At 51.3% G+C, this 26,733-nt stretch overlaps 1 protein-coding gene across 14 annotated transcripts in view; it reads left to right on the top strand.

Moving 5' to 3' along the window:
• The window catches only part of Iqsec1 (IQ motif and Sec7 domain ArfGEF 1), a 346,001-nt gene that overhangs the window by 192,849 nt on the left and 126,419 nt on the right, over positions 1-26,733 (top strand). For 9 of the 14 annotated variants that reach the window (XM_076567331.1, XM_076567348.1, XM_076567337.1 and 6 more), the window contains one exon: positions 20,812-20,856. The exons of the other annotated variants lie outside the window; for them this stretch is intronic. In XM_076567331.1, the coding sequence (XP_076423446.1) occupies positions 20,812-20,856 (45 nt within the window). The remainder of the gene's footprint in view (positions 1-20,811; positions 20,857-26,733) is intronic. 14 annotated transcript variants of the gene reach the window in all.

Raw genomic sequence — 26,733 nt, 5'->3', positions numbered from 1 at the left:
ACCCTAAATAGATTGGCCAGGGAGTGTTGGAGAAGGGCTATGGCCTCTGCCCTTGCAGAGGATTTGGAGTCAAACAGGCTTTGCTGATTTACCTGCTAGGTACTCATGGGCCTGTGTTTGCCCACTTTTATATTCCACTTGACCAGGGCAGGGCTTAGCCCAGCCCAGGTCAGTACCTCTCAGTACCTGCTGCTCCAGACTTCTGGTTCCCCAGACCAGCCGCAAGGAAGGGGGCTGATCGCTGTCAACTCAGAACAGTCTTGGCTGGTCTTGTGCTTTCTCACATCCTATAGCTTGGTCAGCTTTCCTTAACTGCTGCAAATATAGTATGATTGATTCCGTTTTACAGAGCAGGAAACTGAGGTGCAGAGGGAAGGAACTTGACTGGGCTCCTGCAGCTATTTGCAGCTGTGCCTTTAGCAGTTCTGCCCCTCCCCCAACATGCCCCACCCCAGACCTGAGCAGCCATGCATGCATTCCCATGTGTCACCCGATCAGGGTGTCCCTTGGCCTAGAGGTACCCCACAAACAGGCACACTGTACACCCATTTTCACTTCTCCTTGCATCCTCATTATTTCTGACCCACTGTGGGTCACTCTGAAAGTTAAACTTACCACTGAAAGAGTTGGGTCCTCAGTCTGCTATGAAGGTGGCCTGGTGATGGGATAAAGATAACAGTGAAAACAATGCATATAGTAACGAGTGGAGAAATCACAAGGCCTACAATCCTTGACCAGGGAGCAGCTGACATTGGCCAGCTTAGTAGCACTGTGAGGAAGGTACCCCATACTGATTGACTGCAGCAGCACCTTCACCATCCTCAAGGCAGTGGCTGAAGAGGACTCTTGGCTCAGCACAGCTTGGGGCTCCAGCTCAGGCAGTAGGGCTGTAAAGATTTGCAGAGCAAGGCACTGGCTGCCTCTTTGCATGTCTGTGGTTCACCCTTCTATCCAGTAACTGGCTCATTTGTTCACTGCCTGGAACTTCCTGGCCCCTCTTCCCTTCCTTTTTGGCTCTAACCAACTGTGGAAGACTAAAGCCTCAGACCTCCCACCCTGCCATTCTCTGACTTCCCTGCTGGGTCTCCATCTACCCTGACACTATGTCCAGCTTGTTGGGTGGTCAGTCTGCTTCCTAATAGAATATCTGCTATACCTGGCAGACTCCTGATGGTGTGTAAGCCTCAGGGTTTCAGCACCTAGAAAAGTGCCAGGTGCATCACATGCATGTAGGATATGCGATTAAGCCGGTGAGTCCTGGGTGGTGCCAGGCATTGTCCTAAGTAGGACTACAGAGCAATGAACTGGGCACTGGCAGGCTCCTGGGGAAGCACATCAGCTCCAATACTGGAAGTGGTCTCCACAGTCACCTGAACCCTGAGGACTGGAAGGGCATTTGCCACCTGAACAAAGAAGGCAGCAACCTCTGAATATGCAAATGTCATGTCCTTCAGCTCATTTGACCATCTCCTGGACCCTAGGAGGTGGGATTATTCTTACCTGTATTGTCCAGACCCTCAACTGAGTCCCAGAACAACTTGTCCCAGGCAACACTCAAGCAGGGGTAAACCTGGGCACTCCACCCCAAAGCCGAACTCTGACCTGTTATACTGAAAGGTTTTGCTGAAATGGCAAACGCTGATTGAGCGTGAGGAAAAGGGAGAGATGAACTAGAGGCATGGGTAGGGAGGGCCCTGTGGGCTGGTTCCCACTGCCAGTTCAGTGTGGACTGAGCGGAGACATGAAGGGTGGGGCTGAGGTTGCCTCCTGTGCTGGAGGAGAGTAGAAGGGCAGGAACCTGACTTACCCCTTGGCACAGTGGGAGTTAGGGGAAGCTGCAGGAGTCAGGAGCAGCTGGTCTTCAGGCTAGGCTGAGAGCAGCTGTGCATTCTTCCTTGCAGTCAACAGAGGCACCCCCATGTTTCTCAGGACGAGGCACCCTGCTCACGGGGTCCTGGCCTACCTCATAGTACTAGCTTAACTTGATCTCAGAGGGCTTCGGGCTTGTACCCTTGTTCAACTCCCATACCTCTGGCATGTCGAATCTGTGGTTGGCCCATTCTGCAGGAAAGTGCCTTGCTCAGATTCATGGCCAGGAGTCTGTCTGGCTCCAGATCCTACCCCCTCTTCACCAATCCTCATCTGTCTGTCCTTGAGGCCAGGGCTGGTAGGCAGCAGGTATTTAGAAGGTGGGCTTCAAAGGAGAGGAAGAGTCCAGGTGGCCAGAAGGTGACAGGACACTGGTCAGGTGCCCTTAAGAAGTACCTGCGTGTCATACCCTTACCATCGCTTTTGATAAATCTGTGTCCAGATCAGTTCTATTTGGCATTAATAGAACTATAGGATTTAAAATGTTTGTTTATTATTGTGTATGTGGTGGGAAGGCACGTACCATGGCACATAAGTGGAAGTCAGAGGACAACTTTGTAGAGTTGGTTCTTTCCTTACACTTCTTTGTGGTGGCGCTGTCACCAAATTGAGGCCAGTGTGAGAAGGACGTTGAGCCCCTGCCTGCATCAAGAAAGATAGATGTCCAAATGTGTTTCGTGTGACTTGGCTATATGTTGAGTTTTCTAGGAATGTGACTGCTCTCGAAGTCAAGGGAAGATCGGACTGTGATATGTTGGGAGCTCTGCCAAGAGCTGTCACCACCCAGGCCATCATGTCCCCAAGGGCAGCAGCTTTCCTGAGAACAAGTTTCCCCAGCAGGTGCCTGTGGGATCAGCTGGCTAAGGGTGGCCACTGCTTGGCAAATGACTGTTACCTCAACACCAGTTCTTTCCGAGTCTGCAGCGTTCACGTGGGGCAGACTATGGGTTTGCTGTGGTGCAGGTGTAGACAAGCTTTATTGTGTCTAGGATTCCTTTCAAAACGGACATAGGCAATGTAGTTTGGGGAAGACAGAGGGCATGGCATCAGGGGTCTTTGAAGTGATGATGTTATTATGTTCAGTCTGATTTCATAGCCTTGGATTCAACCAACTATAGACAGAAATTTAGTGAAGGGTGTGTGTGGAGGGGGAATCATTTCCAGAAAATTCCAAAGAACAAAACTTGGATTTGCCTGGCCCTGTACCAAGCACTTCACTGAACACACATGAATTCGTCAGGAGATGTGCAGGCACCCTGCTGTGGCCTCGTCTTCTCCATGGGTCTTTCATCTCTGCAAATCTAGATCTTTAATGTTCCTTACCTCAAGTGTGTGGGCCTGTGATGGTCACATCTGCTTACTAGCTTGCTCCTTATGTGTGGACTTTCCACACCATTGTTCTCCCAGACAGCACAGTGTCACCACTGTTTCCACAGCATCTGCCCGGCATTTGACAGGTTGCATTACCTAGAGGTGGTTTAAAGTATTTGGAGGAACTGGTGGTGTATATCTGCGATCCCAGCACTCAGGATGCTGAGACAAGAGAATGGAGAGTCCTGGATCAGGTATCTGAAGGGGTTTGGCAAACCAATCCTTATGAGTACTGAGGGACAACCATTCTCGATCCACAGCTTACCTGTATTCCCTCCTCCCTCCTGCCATTTCTTCTAGGCCTTCTATCCTTCCGGACAGCCCACTTTGTGGCTGCCACAGAAGCAGGCAGGCTGTGGAAGGTCCTAAAAGCCCAGAATGGGGCCCAGGCTACAGCAGAGAAGTCGCTCTGCTAGGGGCAGCCTGGCTCTATAGTCTCTCTGGCCACCCTTTCATTCCCTGCTCACCAAAGCCACTCCATGTGGCCCCTCTGTCTCTTGACACTCACTGTCTCCTCTCTTTGTGCCATAACAGCTCCTGGGGGACACAGAGGTCTGAATAGGCAGAGGACAAGTAGGCAGGCTGGACATCTGTAGGCGGAGTTTTCCATCTAGACCACAGATCAGCTCTGTCCTGCCAGCTGCTCCCCAAATAACCACACAGAGACTTATTATTAATTGTAAATGCTTGGCCAATAGCTCAGACTCCTTTTTTTAGCTAGCTTTTATAACTTAAATTAATCCATTTTTATTAATCTATGTGCTGCCCCAGGTTCGTTTGCCTCATGTACATACTTCCCATTCTGCTCGCTCTGCTTCTCATGGCATCCTTGAGACTCCTCAGACTCCACCCTTCTTCTTCCCAGTGTCCTCCTAGTCTCGCTCTCCCGCCCAATCTCTTCCTGCCCAGCTGTAGGCCACTCAACTCTTTATTAAACAATGAGAGTAATGCATATTTACAGTGTACAAAGATTGTTCCACAGCAGACATCTGTAGAGTGACTCCCGAGAGCCACGTGCCCCATGGAGGCCTAGGCTGGAGCACTTTTCCCAGTTTCTGGGGTGAGGAACTTGTTTCCAGGTGCTCCTGGAAGCCAGTGGAGCACTTTGACGTGTGTGTGTGTGTGTGTGTGTGTGTGTGTGTGTGTGTGTGTGTGTGTGTGATCTTAGTGCTACGCCAGTCTACTGAATGTATACTCTACCCAAGGGATGAGCAAGACTGGGGAGCTGGTGCCCTACAGAATTCTGAGGTGTTACTGTTTGGAGAAATGACTATAGTGTTGGCAAGAACACTCGATATTATTTTTTCATAACTGCAGTTGAGTCTAAAATTATCTCAGAATCACACATTTGATTTATCTGGGTTTTTGTTTTGTTGTTGTTTGGAGAAGTTGGTGCTGGGAATGGGATGTGTGTGATATACTACCAAGCTGCACCCACATCAGGTGGCTCCTAACTACCTGTAACTCCAGCTCTTTTCTGCCCTCCACAGATCCTTGCACCCACATGGCATACATTCACAAAGACACTGTGCTGGCTTGTTTTTTTTTTTTTTTTTTTTTTTGTCAACCTGACACAAGCTAGGATGGTCATTTGGGAAGAAGAAATTCAATTGAGAAAATGTCCCTTACCAGATTAGCCTGTGGGCAAGCCTGTGGCACATTTTCTTAATTGGTGATGATGTGGGAGGGCTCAGCACATTGTGGGTGATGCCACCCCTTGGCTGGTGGTCCTGGGTTGAATAAGAAAGCAGGCTGAGCAATCCCTGAGGAGCAAGCCGGCATGCAGCACTCCTCCATGGCCTCTGCGTCAGGCTCCTGCCTCCAGGTTTGAGTTCCTGCCCTGACTTCCTTTGACAATGGACTATAACATTGGAGTTGTTTTTGGTCATAGTGTGTGTTTATCAGTGATAGAAACCCTTACTAAGACAGACACATACAAATGAGTAAAAATAAAATACAATATATCTTTTTTTTTTTCCCTTGGTTTTTCGAGGCAGGGTTTCTCTGTGTAGCTTTGGTGCCTTTCCTGGAACTCGCTTTGTAGACCAGGCTGGCCTCAAACTCACAGAGATCCGCCTGCCTCTGCCTCCCGAGTGCTGGGATTAAAGGCATGCGCCACCGCCGCCCGGCTATATCTTTTTTTTTTTTTAAACTGGGGCTCAGATTATGGTCTATTGGCTCCGACTCTGATGACTGTGGGACAGAGGCTGGCCACCTCTTGGTGTATGCCCTCTAAGGTCCCCTGTAGTTACCACCCTTTGCTGCCCTCTTCTCTGTCAGCTGAGATCCCTTGACCCTCCTTTCCAAGGCTCAAGCCCACCAGCAGTCCTGGGACCAGTCCTAGCCCTTAAAGGCAATAGTATAAGCCCCTCTGGAGGCTGGTAGGCCTGACTGTCAGCCAGCTACTGGAGCAGGGTCTGGCCCACTGTCCCTGGGCCCTTTCCAGAATCAGGGCCCAGCCCAGCCTGAGGGCTCCTCTCAAGAAGGCCTCCCCTCTCCTCTGGGCCTGTGAGTCTGCTTGGCTGCCAGCCATGCCTGCTCTCCCTCTGCCCAGAGCCACATATGTTAGTGATGGTACAGTCCCCACGCTCTCCTCTGCCTGCTGCCGCCACAGCAGGCGGCGGGGACAGAGACAAACTGAACACTCCCGCAAATGCCATTTTGAAGACAAAAATGGAAACCAGTCGGCTAAAACGAAAAGGTTACGGGAAACAAGGCCTTTTGATGGTTTTGGCGTTCTACAAATTGACTATTCTGTGAATTGGCTTTCGGCAAATTGCCTTGTCACAGACTGAGGGAGAGGCGAGACAACGCCTGTGAGCTGGGCTGGGCTGGGGTTGTCAAAGCCAGGTGAGCATGGTGTGGATGCAGGACAAGGCTCACTGGATGCCTGTAGCCATACCCCACCTCCCCATTTTGTCCCACGTCCTGGGGTCTACTTAGGCTGGGGATACAAGTGCCTGTGTTTCACGCAGCCTGGCCTCGGAGGAGCAAGAGTCTGAAACCCAGCTGGGGTTGGGAGAGAGGGAGGCTGAAGCATGTCTGGCTTCAGGATGTCTTACTCGCCCCAGCAGCTCCATTCCTTGGTACAGAGACATCTGTTTGGAGTGGCTCGCAAGGGACATGATGAGTTTTTAATTGTCGTGATGCTTGCTGACATTCGAAGCCTGTCTCTTGGTGGCTACTGGATAATACTCGGCATTTCTTCCATTTGTTCTCCTGTGTCAGTAAGAGTAATGTCCCCAAGTGTCTTAGACCCCTCATTCTTGGTTGGACTTCAGTCCTTGACTATCTCCAAAGCTGAAGAGTGGTTAGGCCACCTTGGCAGAGCCCCCCGAGCCAGGCGGGGTCCAGTATGTGGGAATAACTCAGGCTTCTTATAGCTCCAAGGAGGTGCCCTCAAAGACCTTGTATCTGTTGCCTGTTGGCAGTGTGACTTCGGTAGATGTCTTAACTTTTCTGAACTCATTTCCTCTTCTGAGTTGCACCTTTGTGGAGTGACTGTCAGGACCTGTAATTAGTGTCCTTGGCTTGCCATACCCTGGTGTCTCCTTAGGTCCCTCCCCAGTGTGACATGCCTGAGGACATGCTAAGACATAAGAAATATGGGTATCTATTGAGCTGAGGGAACAGACATATTAACCAGGAGTCTTTGGGTTGCATATGACCAATTCATAGTGTATTCAGATGGATGCCACTAGTGGCCAAAGACCTGGCTCTTATGTGGCTGAGCTGGGTCCAGCAGCATCTGAACCACAGCAACTGTCTCCTGCTTGCTTGCTTGCCTATCACCTGGGTTGTGTTCCCATGAACGTCCTCAGCAAACCTGGAGCCCACTGGCCAGCCCTGGGGTAAATTAGCTTCCCAAAAAACTCCAACACACTGAGAGTCAGAAAGTGCTGTCGGCTGTCTCTGCCACCTGGCCATAGCCAGAACCCGATGCCTGGGCAGTTCCACTTGAACCACTGGACTGGAAATGGAGGGGAAGGTCACATGTGTGAAGATTTGTGAGTCAGGGAGGGTAAACCGAGGCTAGAGGCAAGTCAGTGGTTTTTTTTTTTTTTCTAAGTGTTAGAAGGGAGCTGGGCCAGAGGAGTTTGGGCACATTAGGACCAGCCTGCAGCCTGCCTACTTGCCCCTCCCCCTATGCCCGCACCGCCCGTGCCCCCCCCCCACCCTCTGTGGAGTCAGAGAGTTAGGGCTACAAGGCAGGAAAGCTCTGTTGCCTCCAAGCTGCCCTAACTTCTCTGCTGGCTGGGGCCTACACACAAGAACCCCTTTCTTTCTGGTTCATCTTTTCCATTGGTATGTCTACAACCCTAAACCATGCCAAGGGTTGTATGTTCTTCAAGAAAACTCATCACTTATTCTGAACAGACCTCAGATCCTTCCTGGCATCTTGGGTCAGAAGCCATTCCCAGGTGCGTTGAACTTCCCCGTAGAGAAGCAGTACAGAGGAGAGGTGTCCCCACCTCTAACATGACTGCTCCTGCAGTCTTAAGGAAGAAGACTTGAAGGTTGAGGCCATAGGCAGCCTGGGGCACTGTGGCTGGCATTAACATCCCCCGTGACTGACCAGGCAGGAGAGCAAGAGTGATCTCAAGCTGACCCCTGGGGCATCTACAGAGAAGACTGGGAATTCAAAAGGGACAAGATACCCTCAGATTCAGACTTTTAGGATGAAGGCTTTTTTCCTCAGAACGACCACTTCTTCTGGAGCATTAGTGAGAGGTCCCATGGACAGGGCAGATACTGCCTCTGACCAGTGCCCTTCAGCTTTCCAGGGTCAGGCTATGCCCGACCTGCTGGGCACTTAGCCTTACCTCCTTTCTACCCTTGTTTCTCAGACATGTCCTTGGCTCTGCCATTGGTCTTGGACAGGTGAGTCTTTCCGGGTGTCTCTAAGAGAGTGAGGACTCTTCCCTAGGATCACCAGCTGTAGTGGCAGGCCAGGGTATGGGGCCAAACTTGAGACTTTTGCCCCTGCTGCCAACAAATACAGCCTTAGCTGACATGACCCCTAATATCTGAGGCTTGCTCCCTGCTCTCAGGGACCTGCTCTTCTTGTCCCCCAGCCACTCCCCACCCTGCCCTGCTCCCAGCCATGCCTATCTCCTTTGGGACCATTGGAACTTTCCTTTCTGCTGCGGGGACTGCCACCCTTAAGGCCAGCCCTGGCTTTGGGGCTAGTGCTAAGTCTTGACAGCCCACCTGCAGCGACATTGAACCTCAGTCCCCCAGGTTCTGACGGGTTCTTGTCTGCAGCAGGCACACAGGGCCTGGAGTTACTATGCTGCTTGCAGGAGTCTCTGAACCAGTGGGGCCCTCAGAGAGCATAGGCTGCTGCTTCCTGCAAAGGGAAGCATGGGGCCTGGCATGGAGCTGGTTCAGTACACGTGTGCTGAGTGACTGTAGGATGTTCCGTGGGCCTCCTGAAGCCTGTGGCCTGCCATCAGGTCGTCTCTTTCTCTTTCACACATACTTGTCTACGGATAGGTGTGGGCCAGGCTTAGGCTGGAGGTAAGGCCTGGTAGGAAAAGCCAAAGGGGGACTGAGGCAGCTGTTGGGGCTGAGGACACCAGTGCCCCACCTGGGGTTGAGCTCAAGGTGAGGAGTGGGGGGAAGGAAACACCAAGGGCCTCACAGACCCTGGAATCCATGGGCCCTGGGATGGGGGCCAGGTGGTGGCAGTACTGTCCCTAAAGTACCCACCTCCACAAGAGAAGGCATCTTCAGGACAGTGATCTCATTGACAGAGAGTGAGGAGACTTTAGGAAGGGTCTGCCTGTGTCTCGGACTGTGTCTCTGCCTCTCATTAGACTCTGTAAAAATGTCCCTACCCTCAGCTCAGGGCAGGTTCTCTTCTCTAGAGCTACAAGCCCCCCTGAGTCCAAGGTCACCCGGGACCTCTGCCAAGGCCACTGCCATCTGCTAGGAGAAACTCTGCCTCTTGAACAGAGCAGACACTAGGGAACAGTGCCTGCTGCCACACCATCTTGCACCCCAAAATAGAAGTGCATACACCCCACTAGCTTGGCATATAAGGCTTTCTTTCCCCTCCTGTGTCTGCTCCTCCCTTCTGGTTTGGGCTTCAGTCAGGGTCCCTGTTTATCTTGAGAACACTCTAGTGTTAGGGCATGAGGCTCAGAGAGCAGCTGGCTTCTGGCCTCTGCAATCCCTGGCAGTTTTTACTCTGGATGCTGCTGACTGGCCAGAAGGGGCAGTGTGCTGTGACCACCTTGCTGTATGTCTTTTTGGCTACCTGCCTGCCCACAGGGATAGAGCAAACCCTCTGGCTTTGCTCCTTGAGTGGGGTTGTTCAGTCATACTGGACTCTCTGCTCAGACGGGTGTCTATGGTCATCCTGTGTCACTGGGTGGCTGGGGTGGTGAAGTGCACTGTCTTGGTTACTTTAAATTGCTGCAATAAGACCCCATGACCAAAGCAATAGAAGAAGAGTTTATTTGGGACTTAGAATTTCAGAGGGTGAATCCATGACCATCATGACAGGAAGATTGGCAGCAGGCAGACAGGTTTGGCTCTGGAGCAGTAACTTAGAGCTTACATTTTGATCCGCAAATATGAGGCAAAAAGATCTAACTGGGAATGGTGTGGGCTTTTGAAACCTCAAAGCTCTCCCCTGACCCCAGTGACACACCTCCTCCAACAAGGCCACACCTCCTAATCCTTCCCAAACAGTTCCACCAACTAGAGATCAAGCACTCAAATATATGAGCCTATGAGGCCATTTCATTCATACTACCACATGCAATCACAGTGGCCCCCTGCCCATGGCTTTTGATTCATGTATATTGTTTTTTAACAACTGAGACTTGAAAATATTAAATGAAAAACTCCAGAAATAATTGGTAGGTTTTCTGTGACTTCTGTAATGGTGTATTATGGTCATTCTGAGTATTTTATCTGCATCTCAATGTACTATGTGCATACAGTGCCCACAGCAGCCAGAAGAGGGCATCGGATACCCTGGAACTGGAGTGACAGATGGCTAAGATGATATGGGTGCTAGGAACTGAACCCAAGTGCTCTTAACCACTGAACTATCTCTCCAGCCCCGGTAGTTGTGGCTCTTAACCCTCAATGCAACTGTTCTATATAATATATATTGAATGTGTAACATAGGAAAACCCATCACTGTGGCCAACGATGTTGGGCATCCCCCCAGGCATGTTAGAGGGTGTCCCTGTGTATAAGAGGCTGCTTTGGCACTGTGTGGGTGCTAGGTAGGCTGGACAAATAAAATGACTCACTGTTTCAAATTGCACCCTTTCAGAGCTGATGACCACTGCTCTAGACAAACCTCCTTCCAATGTAAACAAGAGACCCAGGCCCAGAGTCCAGATGATGCCTCATTTCATATATATATTCCATATACCCTGTCAGGAGGCCTCTGAAGGTATCCTCCCCAGCAGCCAGACTTTTCCAGACTCTGGCTGAACTCTGGGTAGGGCAGCCTGGCAGCAAGGAGTAGTGTAGAGGCCAACCTAGGGACAATCATCTCCTTGTGCCTGTGGTGGGGGCCCCTAGCCGGTAGGCAGGGCTGTCTACACACCAGAGCCAGCACAGGAAAGCCATCAAGTCCTCTTTGGCTGTCTTAACTGGAGGCCTTGAGGTGCAGGGCCAGACAGGATGAAGGGGAAGTCTGCCCATTGGCACCTCAGACTCCCTAGCTGAGGAAAGGGAGGCCTAGATAAGGAAGGGCTCATGGCTTACAACACCAGCATGTGCTGATCAAGGTCATGTCCAGCCCCAGTATGTGACACTGGGCCAAAGGCCTAGGGTACAGAATCACAAGGTGCCCACCCAGCATGGTATAGGCCCTGGAACCATGGTCCAGTTGTTGTGTCTCTGCCTCAGAAGTCCTGAAGACAGAGTGACAGCACCCTGTGTCCCGAGCAAAGGGGCAGCTGACCTCCATGCTAGGCTCTCAGCTCTCCTGCAGCCATGGAATGGCCAGGAACATGAGCTCTTGAGTGCCTTGTCTAGGCATGGCTAAATAGTTCTGCTGTAGAATGCCAGCACAGAGGGCCTGGAGCCTGGGAGGGAGGAGATTTGGGGCAGGACTGTGCCTACCATCTCCTCTCCTGCCGTAACTTTTGCCCCAAACAGAGAAACTTCTAGGGCCCTGGAGACAGGCAGACGCTTCAGTGCTGGCTAGAGGAGGTGGGTCTGACCTTTCATGGGGCCATCCGTGTTACCCAGGGCCATAAAAACATCTCCACCCTGTGTCCACAGTTCCAAGGACAGCCCCTAAGGAGGACTTGCTGAGCACAGGAGCCCTATTGAGCTGCTGCCGTGGCCTGTTGACCAGGGAGGCAGGCATGCTGAGCCAAGCCCACAGCCACCCCATAAGGCTAGGAGCTGTGCCACACACCCCATAGCCACAGAGGGCAGGAAGGAATGTGTCTCCAACTCCTGTGTACACAGTCAGTGGGGGCATGGTGTCATAGAATGGATGTCACAAATATTCACAGCCCCACGCAGCTCACTGAGCGCAAAGCCAGCGGAAACACCCTGAAGCTGTCTCACTGTGTCTACAGTGAGTTGGGGTCCGGGGCCTGATCTTCCCTTGGGCTTAGCAGCTACTGTGTGTGCGCACACGCCTGCGTGCACACACAAGTATATGTGAATCCAGAGGTTGACATCAGGTGTCGTCCTCTACCCCTCTCCACCTTAGTTTTTGAGACAGGGTCTCCCGCTGAACCTGAAGCTCATCTCTTGAGCAAGAACAGCTGGCCATGAGCCCAAGGATCCTCTTGTGTCTGCCTCCCCAGCACTAGGACTCCAGGACTAGGCCACCACACCCAGCTTTTTACAGGCACGTTGCGGGTCTGAACCCAGGCCCTCACGCTTGTGTGCAAGCACTTCACTGACTGGGCCTTCTCCTCAGCCCCAGTGTTCACTTTCTAAGCCAATGCCCTATGTTCCTCACTATCTAAGGAGGGAAGCAAGATACAGGAGGCGGTAGCCTCCCTTCCCTCTGGAAACTGAAGCAGATTCCCTCCAAACAACCTTCTTCTGTGGCCTGACTGAGTCTTACTTGCTTTTAGCTTTCTCTGAAAGGAAGATTGACCTTGAATAAGCATCACCCACTTGGAGTTTCCCTTTGAACAGCACCAGGCTCTGAGCCAATACCCGAGGAAGGAGCTCAAAGTCCTACACACACACACACACACACACACACACACACACACACACACACACGCACGCACATGCACGCACGTGCACCCACCATCACCACTACTGCCACCACCAGCCACCAGCCCTCATCTATACTGGGGCAGCATTGGCCAGTAGGCAGTGGGCCTTCCTGGCCTCCTCTTTCCAGTTGCTTTCCATGCCTTCCTTGTCTATTTCAGGACAAGCTCAATCCTCTCTCCACCTGACACCCCATAGCTCAGAGCTGCTACCCAAATGAAATAAATTGAAATAAAGAATACTGCTAGTGTAATACCAGGAAGCCTGTGGGGGAGTGAGGTCACTCGCCCCATTATCGTGGGGAACATAGAGTGGGCAGCTGCTCTGGAGTCAGTGTGGTTTGTTTTAATAATAAACATACTCTCTCCCATAGCAGCCAGGGGAGGTACCCTTGGGCTGTCCCATTCCAGAAAATGGAAGCTCTGTGCTCACAGCCTGTGTCCACAGGCTCCCAACAGCTCATTCACCACAGATGCAGCTGGGCATCGCCTAGATGCTCCTGCTGTTAGTCAGCTTTCGAGACTACAATAAGACTGTAACCATCAGCTTCTAAAGAAAAACAGGCTATTTTGGCTCATGGTTTTGGGGTCTTGGTCCAAGGTCACTTGGCCTCATTACTTGTTTTTTTTTGTATATTAATTTTTTATTACTTTATGAGTATGGGTGTTTTACCTGTATGTATGTTTGTGTACTGTGTGTTCCTGGTGCCCATGGGTGCCAGAAGAGGGCATTGGATCCTCTGAAAGTAGAGGTACAGATGGTTGTAAGCTGTCCAGTATGGGTGTTGGCAATCAAAGCAAGGCCCTCTCTTCGAGAGCAACAAGTGCTCTTAACTGTTGAATTGTGTCAGGCCCATTTTGTGATGAGGCAGTGTGGCATGGTAGGGAGCAGTCAATGGAACAAAATTATTTGCCTCATGGCCAGGGAGCAAGAGAAAGACAGAAAAAGAGCCCAGGATCCCACAGACCCCTTCAAGGCCACACTCCAGGAAGATGCAAAGGTTTAGGCACCAAGCTATTATATCCTACAATGGTTAAGTCAACTGTGGCACATCCATGCCATGGAATAGTACTCAGTAGTGAAAAGGAATATGGTACCTGGATGAGTATCAGGGAACCATGCTGAGTGAGAAAGACAGTCTTAAGCAGTCCTATCCACATGACTATGTCTGTATAACATTGTCAATGACAGTTATAGAGATGAGCAGTGGCCAGGAGTCTGGGATGGTGGAGAGGCAGCATGGTGGGTCTTTTCATTTAAGGCCACCCAGATGACAGAATTACACAGCCCTACATGTATGTACGCACGCACGCACAGGGGCTTGTATACCATTATGAGTTCTGTGGATTGACTGGTGTCCTTTTTATAGAGATAGTGGCACTCTGCAGTCAAGCAAGATGTTCTTACTGGGGTAGCCAAAGTATGCATGCAGGGGCTCCCCGTATATTCTGTGAATCTGAGGTTGTCTCAAAGGTGATGAGGCAGCAAGGCTCAGGAATGGTTCTTGTAGACTCAGAGAATCCTGGGTGCAGCCAGGGACAGAAGCACTGACCACTCCTACACTTGGTAGAGGAAACTAAGGCCAGAGAGCGCGGCTATGAGAGATTGAGGCTAGCTCCTTGGCACCCAAGGCCTGGGCTCTTGGATGTGCAGGTTGGAGGCTGGAGTCCCCATGCCAGTTTTCATCTGTAAGCTTTGGTGAGCTGTTATGTACATACAGGAGGGGGTGCACTTCAGCAGTGTGTGGCTTACAGGCCCATCACAAACAAACATGTGTAACCAACATTCAGACCCCAGAACACACCCACCCTGTGCCCCATCCCCTGTCTCCCATCCAGTTCCAAGGAGCCTTTCTGACTCAACCACACAGAGCTGCCTGGCCTGTTCTAGGACTGTGTCCATGGCTGGTGCTCCTTACCAGGGAGAAAGTATCCAGTAGGTCCTGAAAAAGAAATAGAAGCTGTGTTCCCAGAGCGCTGGGAGGCAGGGTTGGGGACAGAACAAGGAATAGCAGTCCTTAGGATGGGGGGTGGGGCCTCAGACTGGCCTTGATGCCTTCCCAGGGTTGCAGGAAAGGGATTGCAGAACCTGAGGAGCCTGGTCCAGGGATCCTCAAAGACTCTAGGGTCCCCAGGGTAGGGAGAAACAGCTCCAGAAGGGTGGAAGGAGCTCTGAACAGGGGGTGGAAGGGATATGGGCTCTCCCGACTCCCTGCTCCATATACAAATAGTGTGTACATACAGATAAAAGAAATCTCCATTCAACAGAATTAATGTGCTAGTAAAATGTGTTCATTTGTATTTTATTGTAGACATTGTTATCATAATTAATATATGCATGACTTAATTTCACATGTGCCAGCCTTTGGAATCCTGTCTTCTCATTCATGAAATTCAGACTTCCTAGCATTGTTCTGAGACTTTGAAGTATATTAGCCCATTTAGTATTCCCCAATACTACCAATGAGGAAGCTTTGTGGAGGCACAGACAGGTTAGCCACCTTGCCTAAGGTCACACAGCTAGTGTGGAGCAGCAAGGGTTTGAACACTGATCCTTGTCTCTGGAGTTCAGGCCGTAGCCTCACAGGTCTGACATCTCAGTATTGTACACACTGTCACGGTGGTCATGACACTGTAAGGTCTCTTAGATGCCTTCAGTGGCACTTAGAGGCAGCTTGTCATTTCCCCTCCACAATCCAAAAGACTTAGGCTGAATTTGTATCTCATCAGGGCCCAGGTTGGGTCCTGAATGCACACACGCTGAGCAGGAAACAGTAAGGAAGGAGAGGCAGGAATGGGCCCCTGTCTTGGGTACCCAAGGCCTCAGGCAGCCTGACCACAGGGTGGAGACAGAAGGTTTTGGGGTGGCATCCTCTCGGAGCTGGGCCTGGTCACCTATCAGGTCACCAAGACATGTGCGGGCTGTGAAATGGTCAGGCTAGCCCCTGAGGAATCTCCTGAGGGCCAGGGACATGGGTTCCGGAAGTCAGGCATAAAGCCTTGTGTATAGCCGGCAGCAAGGGTCAGGTCTCCTTGCTAAGTAAGCCCTCAGCCCTGTGTCTTGTCTCACAGTTCCCATTGTTATATAGGGACTTTGCTGACTGAGTTTTCTGGGAAGGGTATTGCCCAGTCCAAGCCCATGTGATCCTAGGACCAAATAAATCCCTAGGAAAAAAAAAAGGTGAGGAGGGAAAAAAGAAGAAAGAAGTCTTCATGGGATGGATGTGAGGTAAGCAGTAGGAAAGAGCTGCATAAAGGAGTTAACACTTGATATGTGAGTGGGGTTTTCAAGGGTGAATAGGAGTTTACTGCTGGATAGATGGGGGAGTGGAATGGTGGTGTCGTAAGTGTGCTGCTCCCAAGACTTTTCTTATCTATAAAAAGAAATGATTCCTTGTGCCATGTAAGACTCAACAGAAGGATTAGATAAAGTGGTTGGTAACAGGACCCCATGTGAGATGGACTCCCCACTGCAGACTATCAGATATTACCGTGGTCACAGCAGGGGCAATCCTGAGGGTAGAATCAGGAGTGGGGGCAGAATCCCCGTCCCCTGGCAGAGTGGCAACTTCGTGCCATTTGGAGGCATCTTGTTACCTTGCCCTGGTATTACTTTTACATAGAGTGTCTGTGTCTGAGCAGCCAGGCTTGAGGAATGGGGCCTGGCCCCTCATTCAGATAAAGCTTCCGAAGGCCAGCTTGCTACCCAAGTCATCATGGGTTCTGTTTACCAGCCCTGCCCACTGCCTCTTCAATGCCCTGATGGCCACCCTGGAGCCCATGTGGACTGTGAGCATTCTGAAAAGTTCTGGGACATTCTGGCACTGCCCTTCATGTTCTTCCTCTGCTTGGGCTGTTCAGTGCACCGTTGGCACCCAGGTAGAGCTGCCCTAGAGCTGGTGGTGTGTAGTCCCAGGGAACTCTGGCTCCAGGGCAGAGATAGCTGTCAATGTCCTTCAGCAGAGAAGAGGTTCTAGCAAGGCCCTAGTATGGAGACAGTGGGGAAACTGAGGCTGAAATTTGGACTGCTGACATAGGCACCCAGCATTTTCTTGGAATGTCCAAGCCCTGGTGGTCACACATAGCCTCAAGAAGAGCAGTAGGGAGGTCCTGGGTAGGGAAGAGGCATGGTGCCCACTGCAGCAGGAAAAGGTGTCTAGTACGAGGAGGCAGCGTGGCATTAGCAGGAAAGTCAGCCCCAGGGTGTCTTAGTCAGTGTTCTGTCACTGTGAAGACACCGTGGCCAAGGCAATTCTTATAAGATAAATATTTAATTGGGGTGTTGACTTACAGTTTCAGGGGCTTAGTCCATTGTCATCGTGGCAGGGAGCATAGCAGCAGGCAGATATAGTATTGGAAAAGCAGCTAAGAGCTACATCCTGATCCATACATAGAGACAGACAGGCAGACAGACAGACAGACAGACAGACAGACTGGCCTGGGCTTTTGAAACCTCAAAGCCCACCTGGCACATTTTCTCCAACAATGCCACACCTGTTCCAACAAGGCCACACCTCCTAATCCTTGTCCAATAGTGCCACTCCCTGGTGACAAAGCATCCAAATAATATGAGCCTGTGGGGGCTATTCTTATTCAAACCATCACATTCTACTCCCTGACTCCATAGGCTTATAGCCATATCATAATACAAAATGCTCTCAAAAGTCCCCATAGAAGTCCAAAGTCCAAGTGTCTTCTGAGACTCATGACAATCTAACTGTAACCCCCTGTAAAATCAAATAAAAAAGAAGATCACATACTTCTGACATGCAATGGCACAACTCCTTCAGCTTTGTTGACTACAACACACTTCTCTCTCTTGGGCTGGCTCCACACCAGGTCTACAGCTCTCCTTGGCAGGTATCTCACGGCTCTGGCATCTCCGACATCACCCAACAATCCAGACTTTACATTCACAGCTTCACGAAATGGCCTCTCTGGGCCTTCATGCAGGGACACCCTTGACACATGCCTCGCCTCAGTGGAGGAGGAAGACTGCCCAACCTTTTTCTTTTAATCTTGACTCCAAAGCTAGAACCATGTGGTTGAAACTGCCAAGTTCTGCTGCTTGATGGGGCTTGATCTTGGCCCCCTCCTTCAACTACATTTGCATCAGCTTTCTGTTGCTGATGGTTTCCTTCACTGCCTAGTCTTTTCATTGATTCCTTTTCATAAGTTGGGAGCTTAGCTGAGTGGGGTCTTGCCCTGAGGTCACCACTCCCCTTATTCCATTTAGCATCAGGCTTCTCTTTAAACTTTTTATTTTCTTGAGCACTGATCTTAGCTCCAACATTACATTTCCTGGTGCCCCTTTTCTCTTCAGACTGGTACATGTTATATTTTTCCTTGCTCAGCTTGCTCCTTTTCATTATAGATATGCATAAGAGTGACTACCAGTAGCCATATAGGACAGTCAATAGTCTTGAAATCTCCTCTGCCAATTAATCCAAAACTCTTCAATTTCACTTCAGGCGGATTTTTAGGACAAGGGCAAAAAGCAGCCACATTCTTTGCCAAATATCACAGGAATGGTCTCTAGGCCACTTACTAATATTCTTCCCCTCTGAAACTTCGTGAGCTGGGCCATCATGATTCACATTACTCTCTGCACCACTACCTTTCATGCTCCAACAGTATGGCCCACTAAACCCCACTTAAAGCATTCAGCTGCTTTCCTAATCCAAAGTCTCAAAGTCCGCATTCTACCAACAAGCAGCATGGTCAGGACTGTCACAGCAATACCCCACTCCTGGTACCAACTTCTGTCTTAGTCACTGGTTCTGTTGCTATGATAACACCATGACCAGGGTAACTCTTAAAAAGGAAGGCATTTGCCGGGCGGTGGTGGCGCACGCCTTTAATCCCAGCACTCGGGAGGCAGAGGCAGGCGGATCTCTGTGAGTTCGAGGCCAGCCTGGACTACCAAGTGAGTCCCAGGAAAGGCGCAAAGCTACACAGAGAAACCCTGTCTCGAAAAACCAAAAAAAAAAAAAAAAAAAAGGAAGGCATTTAATTGACGGCTTTGGTTAATCCCATTGTGCAAGAATAAGACCACTACTACAATTTTTTTAGCCAAATTCAAAGCAAGCTTCAATTAAATACTGGCCAGGATAATGGACTCTGGTCACGTCCATTCCAGGGTTCCCAGAAAATGGTGACAAGTCACATTTTGCAGAGGCTTTTAAAGGCAAACCCATAAGGCTATGCATTTCCCACAAGGTACAATCAGGGACAAGCATATATCCTGATGTATTTCCTAGCTGTGTACCTCCTGCCTACATCCAGTCAGAGGCAAGCATGTATCCTGACATATTTCCTGCCTGTGTACCTCCTGTCCACATGTAATCAAGCACATCCAGTGCAGCTGGGTTAAACGAACTTGTTTATGGGAGTGAAAACATGTGGCTTGTTATCTTACATAAACAATGGCCTATAGTATTTCAGGAAATATCTGTCCTTGGGCCAGGGGCTTACAGGTTAAAACTATTTTTGTTTCCTGGATCTAAGAAGGCACAGTAATCAAAACTTAAAACATAACTTTGAATCTCACATTTGCTTACAGTTGCAGGAGCTTAGTCCATTATCATCATGTCAGGGATCATGTTGGCAGGCAGGCATGGTGCTGGCGAACTAGCTAAGAGCTACGTCCTGATCCATAGGCAGAAAGAGTGTGTGTGTGTGTGTGTGTGTGTTTGTGTGTGTGTCAGAGAGTCAGAGAAAGACAAGACATGGACTGGGCCGGGCATGGGCTTTCGAACCCTCAAAGCCCACCCCCAGTGGCACACTTTCTCCATCAATGTCGGCCACACCTCCCAATCCTTCTCAAATAGTATCACTCACAAACATATATGCCTATGGGTAAAGGAGACCACCAAACAGTGGGGGCTTCCTCCTGGACCCTGGATTAGGCACCAACCACACCCAAACACCTGTTTCCACAGAGAGATCCTTTATTAAGTGGGGAAGAAAAGTTAAAGTGGCTGCTTTCTGACTCAGGCAGAAAACAGCAGCAGATGACCTTGCAGGTATAATTATTTTAAAAGGAGAAGAAGGGGTGGTTAGCAGAAGGTCTTTGTTAGAATGGGCTAGGATGTGGTGGTAAAGGAGATAGGGCACCCAGGAGAAGGGGAAGGAGACAAGGGAACGGGGGCAGGGGTGTTTGTCCCAGACAGACAAAGGACTGCCTCCTGATAAAGGGGAGACAGAGATACAGAGATGGCACATAAGCAAATGGTGGTTTATAAAAGTAAAGGGGAAACCCCTGTGTTAGGATAAGGTGTTTACTTTTAATTAGGCATGCTGATTAGGTGAACCAAAGGGGGCTCTCAATTGCTGGACTTTGGTAGTCAGCCTCAGGAGGAGGGGGTGACCTAATAAGGAAACAGATCTTGGTGGCTGGTTTTAGGAATATAATCGAATGTTTTTTAGCAAGGCAGAGGGAATGGGAGAGAAGGGCAAGGCCTGCCAGAGTCATGCTCACCATGCTCAGGCCGGCCAGAGCCCCTTCAGTGGGGAGCCATTTTTATTCAGACCACCACACAGGACATGTCTCTTTCCCAGCAGATGCTCCCACATGTAGAAGGTGCCAACTGGACCCCTTCACTCTGATGCTGTAGGACACAGGATAGAATGTGGAGTGTGGTCCTGGGCAGGGGAAGCTTGCCTCATTACTATGTCCTTGTTATACACTGGGAAACTGAGGCACAGGATGGGGACGAACGTACAGCAGACTTACTTCGCAGCTGGTACATGATGGGGCCAAGATACGATCCTCGTCTGGCCAGTCCCTGGCCACACCCCATTAGCACAGCTGCAGTTTGATCAAAGAAAGGCGCTGGGAACGAGGCTTTTGGGGCCCAGAGCTGAATGCTTGGGCAGTGGACTGGGGGCATGGGCTTCTTCTCCCAACATGGGGGCTGCAAAGCCTGATCAGGACTCTAGGGAAGGAAGGTGGCGGTGTCCTGTCAACCATATGCAAGTCTGATCGCAGCTCTGAAATAGGGAGCTTGCTCATGCACAAGGTCCCTATCATGATTCTCAGCGTTCGCATTCCCCCTTTGGGGGAACAAATGATCCCAGTCCTGAGAGCTGTTTGACCCTGCCTGCCGTGCCTCCTCTCTCTAGCCTTGGTTTCCCCATCTGAGAAGGGAGCAGATGGATTGACATTGTCCAAGACCCTTTGTGCCATCACCAGGCTGAGATGAGGTTGGCAGTGCAACCTCTGGGGAATAGCAGGGGGACGTTAAAGCACATGGTTTCTTGTCTGAGGCCACCCATGTGACCTGAGCGGGCACGGTGCCAAGGGGCTTGCTGTGGGACTGTTAGTAACCCTGTCTCATTTTTACCACCCCAGGAGCTCCCTGGAGACCGGAAGCAGCCTCTCCACTGACCGATACAGGTACTGTCCTGCATCTGCGTCTCCTGTCTCAGGGCCACCAAGGCCTACGTTTTCTGAGTGCACCTGGGGTGGAAAGAAGGCCCTGGGAGTGAGGAAGAATTGACTCACTAGGAGGCACCCCCAGCTTCCCTAGAGACCAGAGGTCCTGCTGATGTACCCCCTGAAAATACATACAATTTAAGCAGATCCCCCAAGCAAGGGCTTAGCCCAAGGCCTCCCTGAGAGCAGAATTGGGGTCCCCTAGAGGTCAGGCTGTGCTGAGGCTGATTGCTGCAGGATCCAAGGCTGGGGGTCCCCTGAGGAGCAGTCTACAGCAGGCAGTTCCCATGGCAACCAAAGCTGGAGTCAGTGAGAACCGGGGATTTCCATTGATTGGCAGTGTGCTGGGGGGCATGGCACTGCCTCTGTATGCTTCAGATCCCAATAATCTTATCCAGGGTCTCCAAAAAGAATGCACTCCTTTTTTTTAACCGATACAGATTAGACGCTCAGCTGGGCATGCAGCTCAGTTGGTAGAGTGATTGCTTAACATGCAGAAGGCCTTAGGTTCCATCTCCATAAATCAAGTATGGTGGTGCACATCTGTGATCCTGCACTTTGGAGATGGAGGCAAAAGGATAAGAAGTTGCAGGTCATCCTTGGCTACACAGCAAGCCCAAGACCAGCCTGGGCTACTTGAGACTCTGCCTCAAAAACAAACAAATAAAAGCCAAAACCCCAAAAAAGATTAGATATTGGGCTCCTGACCTTTCCAGGGCCCTGAAGAGCTTTGCTCTCTGTATCATGGCTCCGAGAACTGCGTGCATGCGTGTGTGTGTGTGTGTGTGTGTGTGTGTGTGTGTGTGTGTGTGTGTGTGTGTGTGTAGATGTGCTGTGACTAGGGTGGGGGTTCATCTGTACTGTATTGTGTGATTTGAATTTGTAGTTGGAGCTGCATTGTGAGCAAAAGGCCCAGTCTGTGCAGGACTGAGGGTGAGGTGGGATGTGTCCACAAGGAATTGGGCTTCTGGAAGAGAGGAGGTTCTTGTGGTGTGAACCCATCACTGGGCACACTAATCAGGGCTGGACCTGCATGTCAGGGTATAGTGCTGCTGTATAGAAACATGAAAGTTGCAGTGAGCAATTCCTAGCCCTGTGTGTGCACATAGCAAGGGGGCAGTCTCTGTTCACATTTCCAGAACTGGGCATTGCCCCAGGATGTGAGGACCAAGAACTGTGTGACACACACATGTTATGTACACAATCCTGTAATGTACACTCCAGTGACACCTGCTACTAAATGGGTTTATTTAATGGTAGGGCCCAGTGAAATAGGACAATTAGGGAGGCACAGCTGGGATCTGAGCCTTGGGGTCCTGGTGTACATGCTGTCCCAGTCCCACCCATATGTGTGACACACCTTGCACACCAGCTCCTCATGCACTTGTCAGACTCCTGCATACATGAGATCCAGAACATTTTCAGTCCTGTCTCCTCCCAGGCAGATCCAATCTCTTCACGCTTGCCCAGGGGCTTCCACACCCTAGTATTAGGGCATGCCAGGACCATAACCCACTTCAGGACATACATAGCCCGTGCTCACACTTGGATACACTCACAGTTCCCACCCCAAGCTGGCTCAGGGTACCCACATGCCTATGGGTATCTGTGGCGGGGTGTGCTTGACCCCCAGGGAAAAGGTTCAGGAAGCTCTCGTGGGCAGCTGACCTCTGTTCTTTTCTAAGACCTGGTGGAGTTGCTAAGAGCGGCGTCTCCACCTGCATGATCTCCTTTGCCATTCCCAACAGACACAGAGGCCTCCTAGAGGAAGGGCCAGACAGCTCTGGGATGAGAGGAGAAGAGGGTGGATAGAGCTCTTGACTCAGGATCTATGGGGGCTGGGTGAGTCCGACCGAGCCCCCTCCTGACTTGAGTATGGCTGTACAGTTCACATCAAAGCCAGTCTGGGCTCTCTCCAGACCAGGCAGGGCCATAGCCAGGGCGGCCCTATGTGACCTCGAAGCCAAAATGGCAGTGCTTCGATCCCTGGGCAGCACTGGGGGTCAGAGGAAGGTCAGGCAGCCTCCCCTCCCTCTATCTAGCCCTGGTTCCTGAGAACCTATGGGTGTCAAGCCCTTAGGATACCACAGCAACAGTCCTTTCATCCTCAAAGAGCGTCTGTATGGCAGGGCCTGACATCTAAGGCACAAAGGCTGCTTCTTAGTGTAATCTGGGGGGGGAGGGGTAAATGGCACAGAGTGGCCACAGGGAGGGTCGGGGAAGTGGTTCTGAGGAGGCTCAGTTAACCAGCCTTGTTCAGGGGATTGGGTGGAGGCGGTGGGCAGGATCAGCATCTCCGCTGGGAACAGCTAGTGCAAAGGCCCTCAGGTGGAGCATGTTGAGCATGTTTGCAGCACAGCATTGAAGCAGTTGCTCAATGACATCTGCTGGATTCTCTGCCACCTGGCTTGTGACATGTGACCAGCTTTGGAATCCTCACAGTCTCCTTGAATGTGCCAGAGCCAACTCAGTGTGCCCATTCTGTGCATGAGAAAGATGGACCCAGAGAGATCAGGACCAGATCCATGACTCAGCCCCGGGACTCCACTGCATCCCTCCTGCCACTTGGCCTCTGTGGCCTCCTTAAGTGGCAGAGGTCTGCAAGTCCCTGAGAAAGCGTGTTTCAGGCTCTAGTGGAGGGGTGCCATATGCTTGTCCCTGCCCCGCCCCACCAAGGTCCTGAAGGCACTGCAGCCTGGGAAATCAGAAACAAAGGTCCCGGCTAATAATTGCCGCCTTTCACAGGCATAGTCAGCTTCCTCTGCCACACACGTGAGAGGGAAGCCAATGTCCTTGTCCCATGGAGGGAGGTGGTGGCACTCTGTGTGGGGGATGGGGGGCAGCCTAAGCCACCTTGGCAAACAGGCTCATCTCTCAGGCAGATGGCCACCTTGCTTTCCCTGCCTGCCCCCAGCTGTCTTCCGCTTCTGAAGCAGGAGGTCTGTCCTGCTCAGCTCATCAGCTCTTAGAATGCTGGTGTAACCCTCCCCTTCCCCAGCCGCAGGCCTGTGCATGCAGTGGAGCTTACTCTGGCTCCTGCAGCCCTCCAGCCCAACAGCCCCGGGGACCCACTCTCTAGACCCACATTCTCAGCCCAGCACTTCTAACAAAGGAGCCAGGGACTGCCTTGTCCTGTACTAAGCAGCATAATTGGTGTCATCTTAAGGTCCCTCAACACCAGCACCACTGGTGACAACCAAGCTCCTCTTCAGGCATTACCCAAGGTCCTGTCCTTTGTGGTAGATTGGTGACAAGTCATCTCTGGTTGAGAATCTCTCTTCTAGATGCAGAGCTTGCTGGTGGCTGCAGGTGAAAATGCCCTGCCAAGACAGGTGCTTTTTTTTTTTTTTTTGGCATTGTACAGGATACATCTCCACTCTGCCCCTAGGAGCTGGACCTTCTAACACAGGGTGCACAGAGCTCAGGCTTTTGGGACATCAGGTCTCTCCTGGTTGCTGGACTCAGGGCTCTGTATATACATACATCTTGAGAGCAGATGTTCCCTGGGCCCCTGTAGTTAGTAGTTGGTAGATTTAAAGCCTGAGGTTGCCAAGTGAGTGTGGCACTTTGGAAAGTCCCTTGGGTTCTGAGGTTGTCCCAGTCGCCATCTAAGGTCCTCACACTTGCCCCCTGCTGATGGTGGAGCAGCTGCTGGTGCAGACACTGATGGAAAGATGTGGTTCCTCCCTGGGGGCACTCCAAGCTGATGAAGGAGGCTGTGGGTCAGACATGAAGAGGCAGGCATCCAGGAGGAATCACACGTGGTGACAAGAGAAGCCGTGCTGCTTTATTGGGACATCTTGGGAAAGTAGGCATCTGAGAGGTAATGGGGATATGATCTGGGATGAGGCACTTCTAGCAGAGGGAACCGTACACAGGACTAGAAGGATGTATCAAGAAGAAAGGGGGGACAGCTAGGCAATGTATCCGGGTATCAAAGGGGTCTGACAGCTAGCAGAGTCCCCAACAGTTGCTTGGTGAGGAATCCCATCTTTATTCTGAGTGTAACAGGGGGATCATGTTGGTGTCTGGAACCAAAGTGATTCATTGAGGTCCCTAGCTGGTATGTGAAGAATAGGCCACTGGGGTTGGTATAGAAGCCAGCCAACCAGCCAAAGGGCAGGAAAAGAGACAGGACGAAGGCTGGATTCTGCTTCTAGCCTGTAGCTCCCAGGCCTCATGGCCCACAGAGTCCCCAACTCAGCCAGGGAAACAATGCCCCTGTTTGGCCATGGCCCCTCAGCCCAGCCACTGCCCTCCCACCCTCCCTCATTAGCCACAGGAGTCTCTTCCAGCAGCCAATGAGCGGCTGTCATTGCAGTTCCATTTTAGATTTTATCAATGTGTTCCTGTCGCCTGGGCAACGGTGCTGGCGGCCTTGTCAGTCTTTCCTACTGCCTTTCAGAGCCCAGTTACCCCCACCATGTGGCTACGTGGTGAGTTCTCAGTCTTGCAGGCCAGGCTGGGATTCCGGCACACGTAATTTATCTGGCAGCGGAGGCCAGTGTCTGTCAGTCACCTGGACCCCACCCTCCCTGCTCCCCCTGGGCCTGCCCTGTCCCTGCCACTCAGTCACGGCAGGTGGGTGGACACTGGCTTGCCATCAGAACACTGGCCTAGTTGGAAAAAAGGGCTGGCAAAGCCGCTGCAGAAGCCATCACTCACAGGCTCCTCAGGAAGATGGGCTGGGGCCCCCCCGCTGTCCAGCATAGCCAGGGATGCCCTGGTTTGCTTCGGGGACCCCCAAGGAACCCCCCAGAAGCACCAGGCACCAGAGACAGCAGCAGCGTGAGCCTGCCCGGTGAGAGCGTGCACGCGGATGAGCTGCAGGCTTTTGTGCTTGCTGCTCTTTGTATTGGAGGCGCGCACTGTGTGAGCTGCACCAGGCAGGGTTGGGCCATGTGAGTGGGGGCCGCGGCAGGGACCAGCAGCCAGGCCTCCACCTCCCAGCGGCCCCTTGCTTGTGTCTCTCTGGAGATACCACTACAGTCCGCTAGAGACTGGAAAGTGAAAATGCTCAAGTTCAAGGCCTCTGCCTGGATTACTGGCAGTTCCTGTGCCTGCAGCCGCTGCATGGGGCCTATAAAAGGTAAGCAGATCCTCCTCCGCAGAGGACCTGGGCCGTGAGGGCAATGGGACCTAGAAAGAAAGTTCGCCCTGAGTCTACCCAGCTACAAGACTGTCTTATCTCAGCTCGGGGTCTCTGCCACTGGCCAAGAATGCCCGTGGATGTAGTGTGGGCTGCTCTCCAACTGGACTTAACTCCCCCTCCTCTCCTTCAAGCCTGCCACTAGAAGGGGTTCTGCAAAGGCATGGTTCCTTGACTGTGCTAGGGTGCAGCGCTGATGCATAATTCTTGCTGCTGGGTGAACCCAGGGAACGGTGAGCTGCTCCCTTAGCTGGTAGCCACACTCCTTCCAGTAGCAAAGGCTGCTATGACAAGGCTGCTATGCATTTGGACTTTATCACTCAGCGCAGATCTGAGATGGCAGACTGGGGACACTTGACCCGGAAGTCAGAGGATTGATGTTGAAGTATCTTCCCTCTAGGTGCCACCTGGGGCAGTTTTCCTCTTAGAGTCCCAGTTTCCCCATCAGCAAGGATTTGAACCTGACAACAACTGTAGTGAATGGGATCTGAGTGTTCCTTCCTACAGTGACAAGGACTGCAGAGGGTGTGTGTGTGTGTGTGTGTGTGTGTGTGTGTGTGTGTGTGTGTGTGTGTGTGTGTGTTTATAAGTGGATAAATGTGTGAGAATGGCTATGTGTATATGTAGGAGGGATTGTGAGTTGTGTGTATCTGTGGAGAGTATATATAGTGTAAATGCAGTGTGTGTGT

Source organism: Peromyscus maniculatus, chromosome 3 (assembly GCF_049852395.1).
Source record: "Peromyscus maniculatus bairdii isolate BWxNUB_F1_BW_parent chromosome 3, HU_Pman_BW_mat_3.1, whole genome shotgun sequence".
NCBI classification, from domain to species: Eukaryota; Metazoa; Chordata; class Mammalia; order Rodentia; family Cricetidae; genus Peromyscus; species Peromyscus maniculatus.
This window is presented reverse-complemented; position numbering and strand designations above follow the sequence as displayed.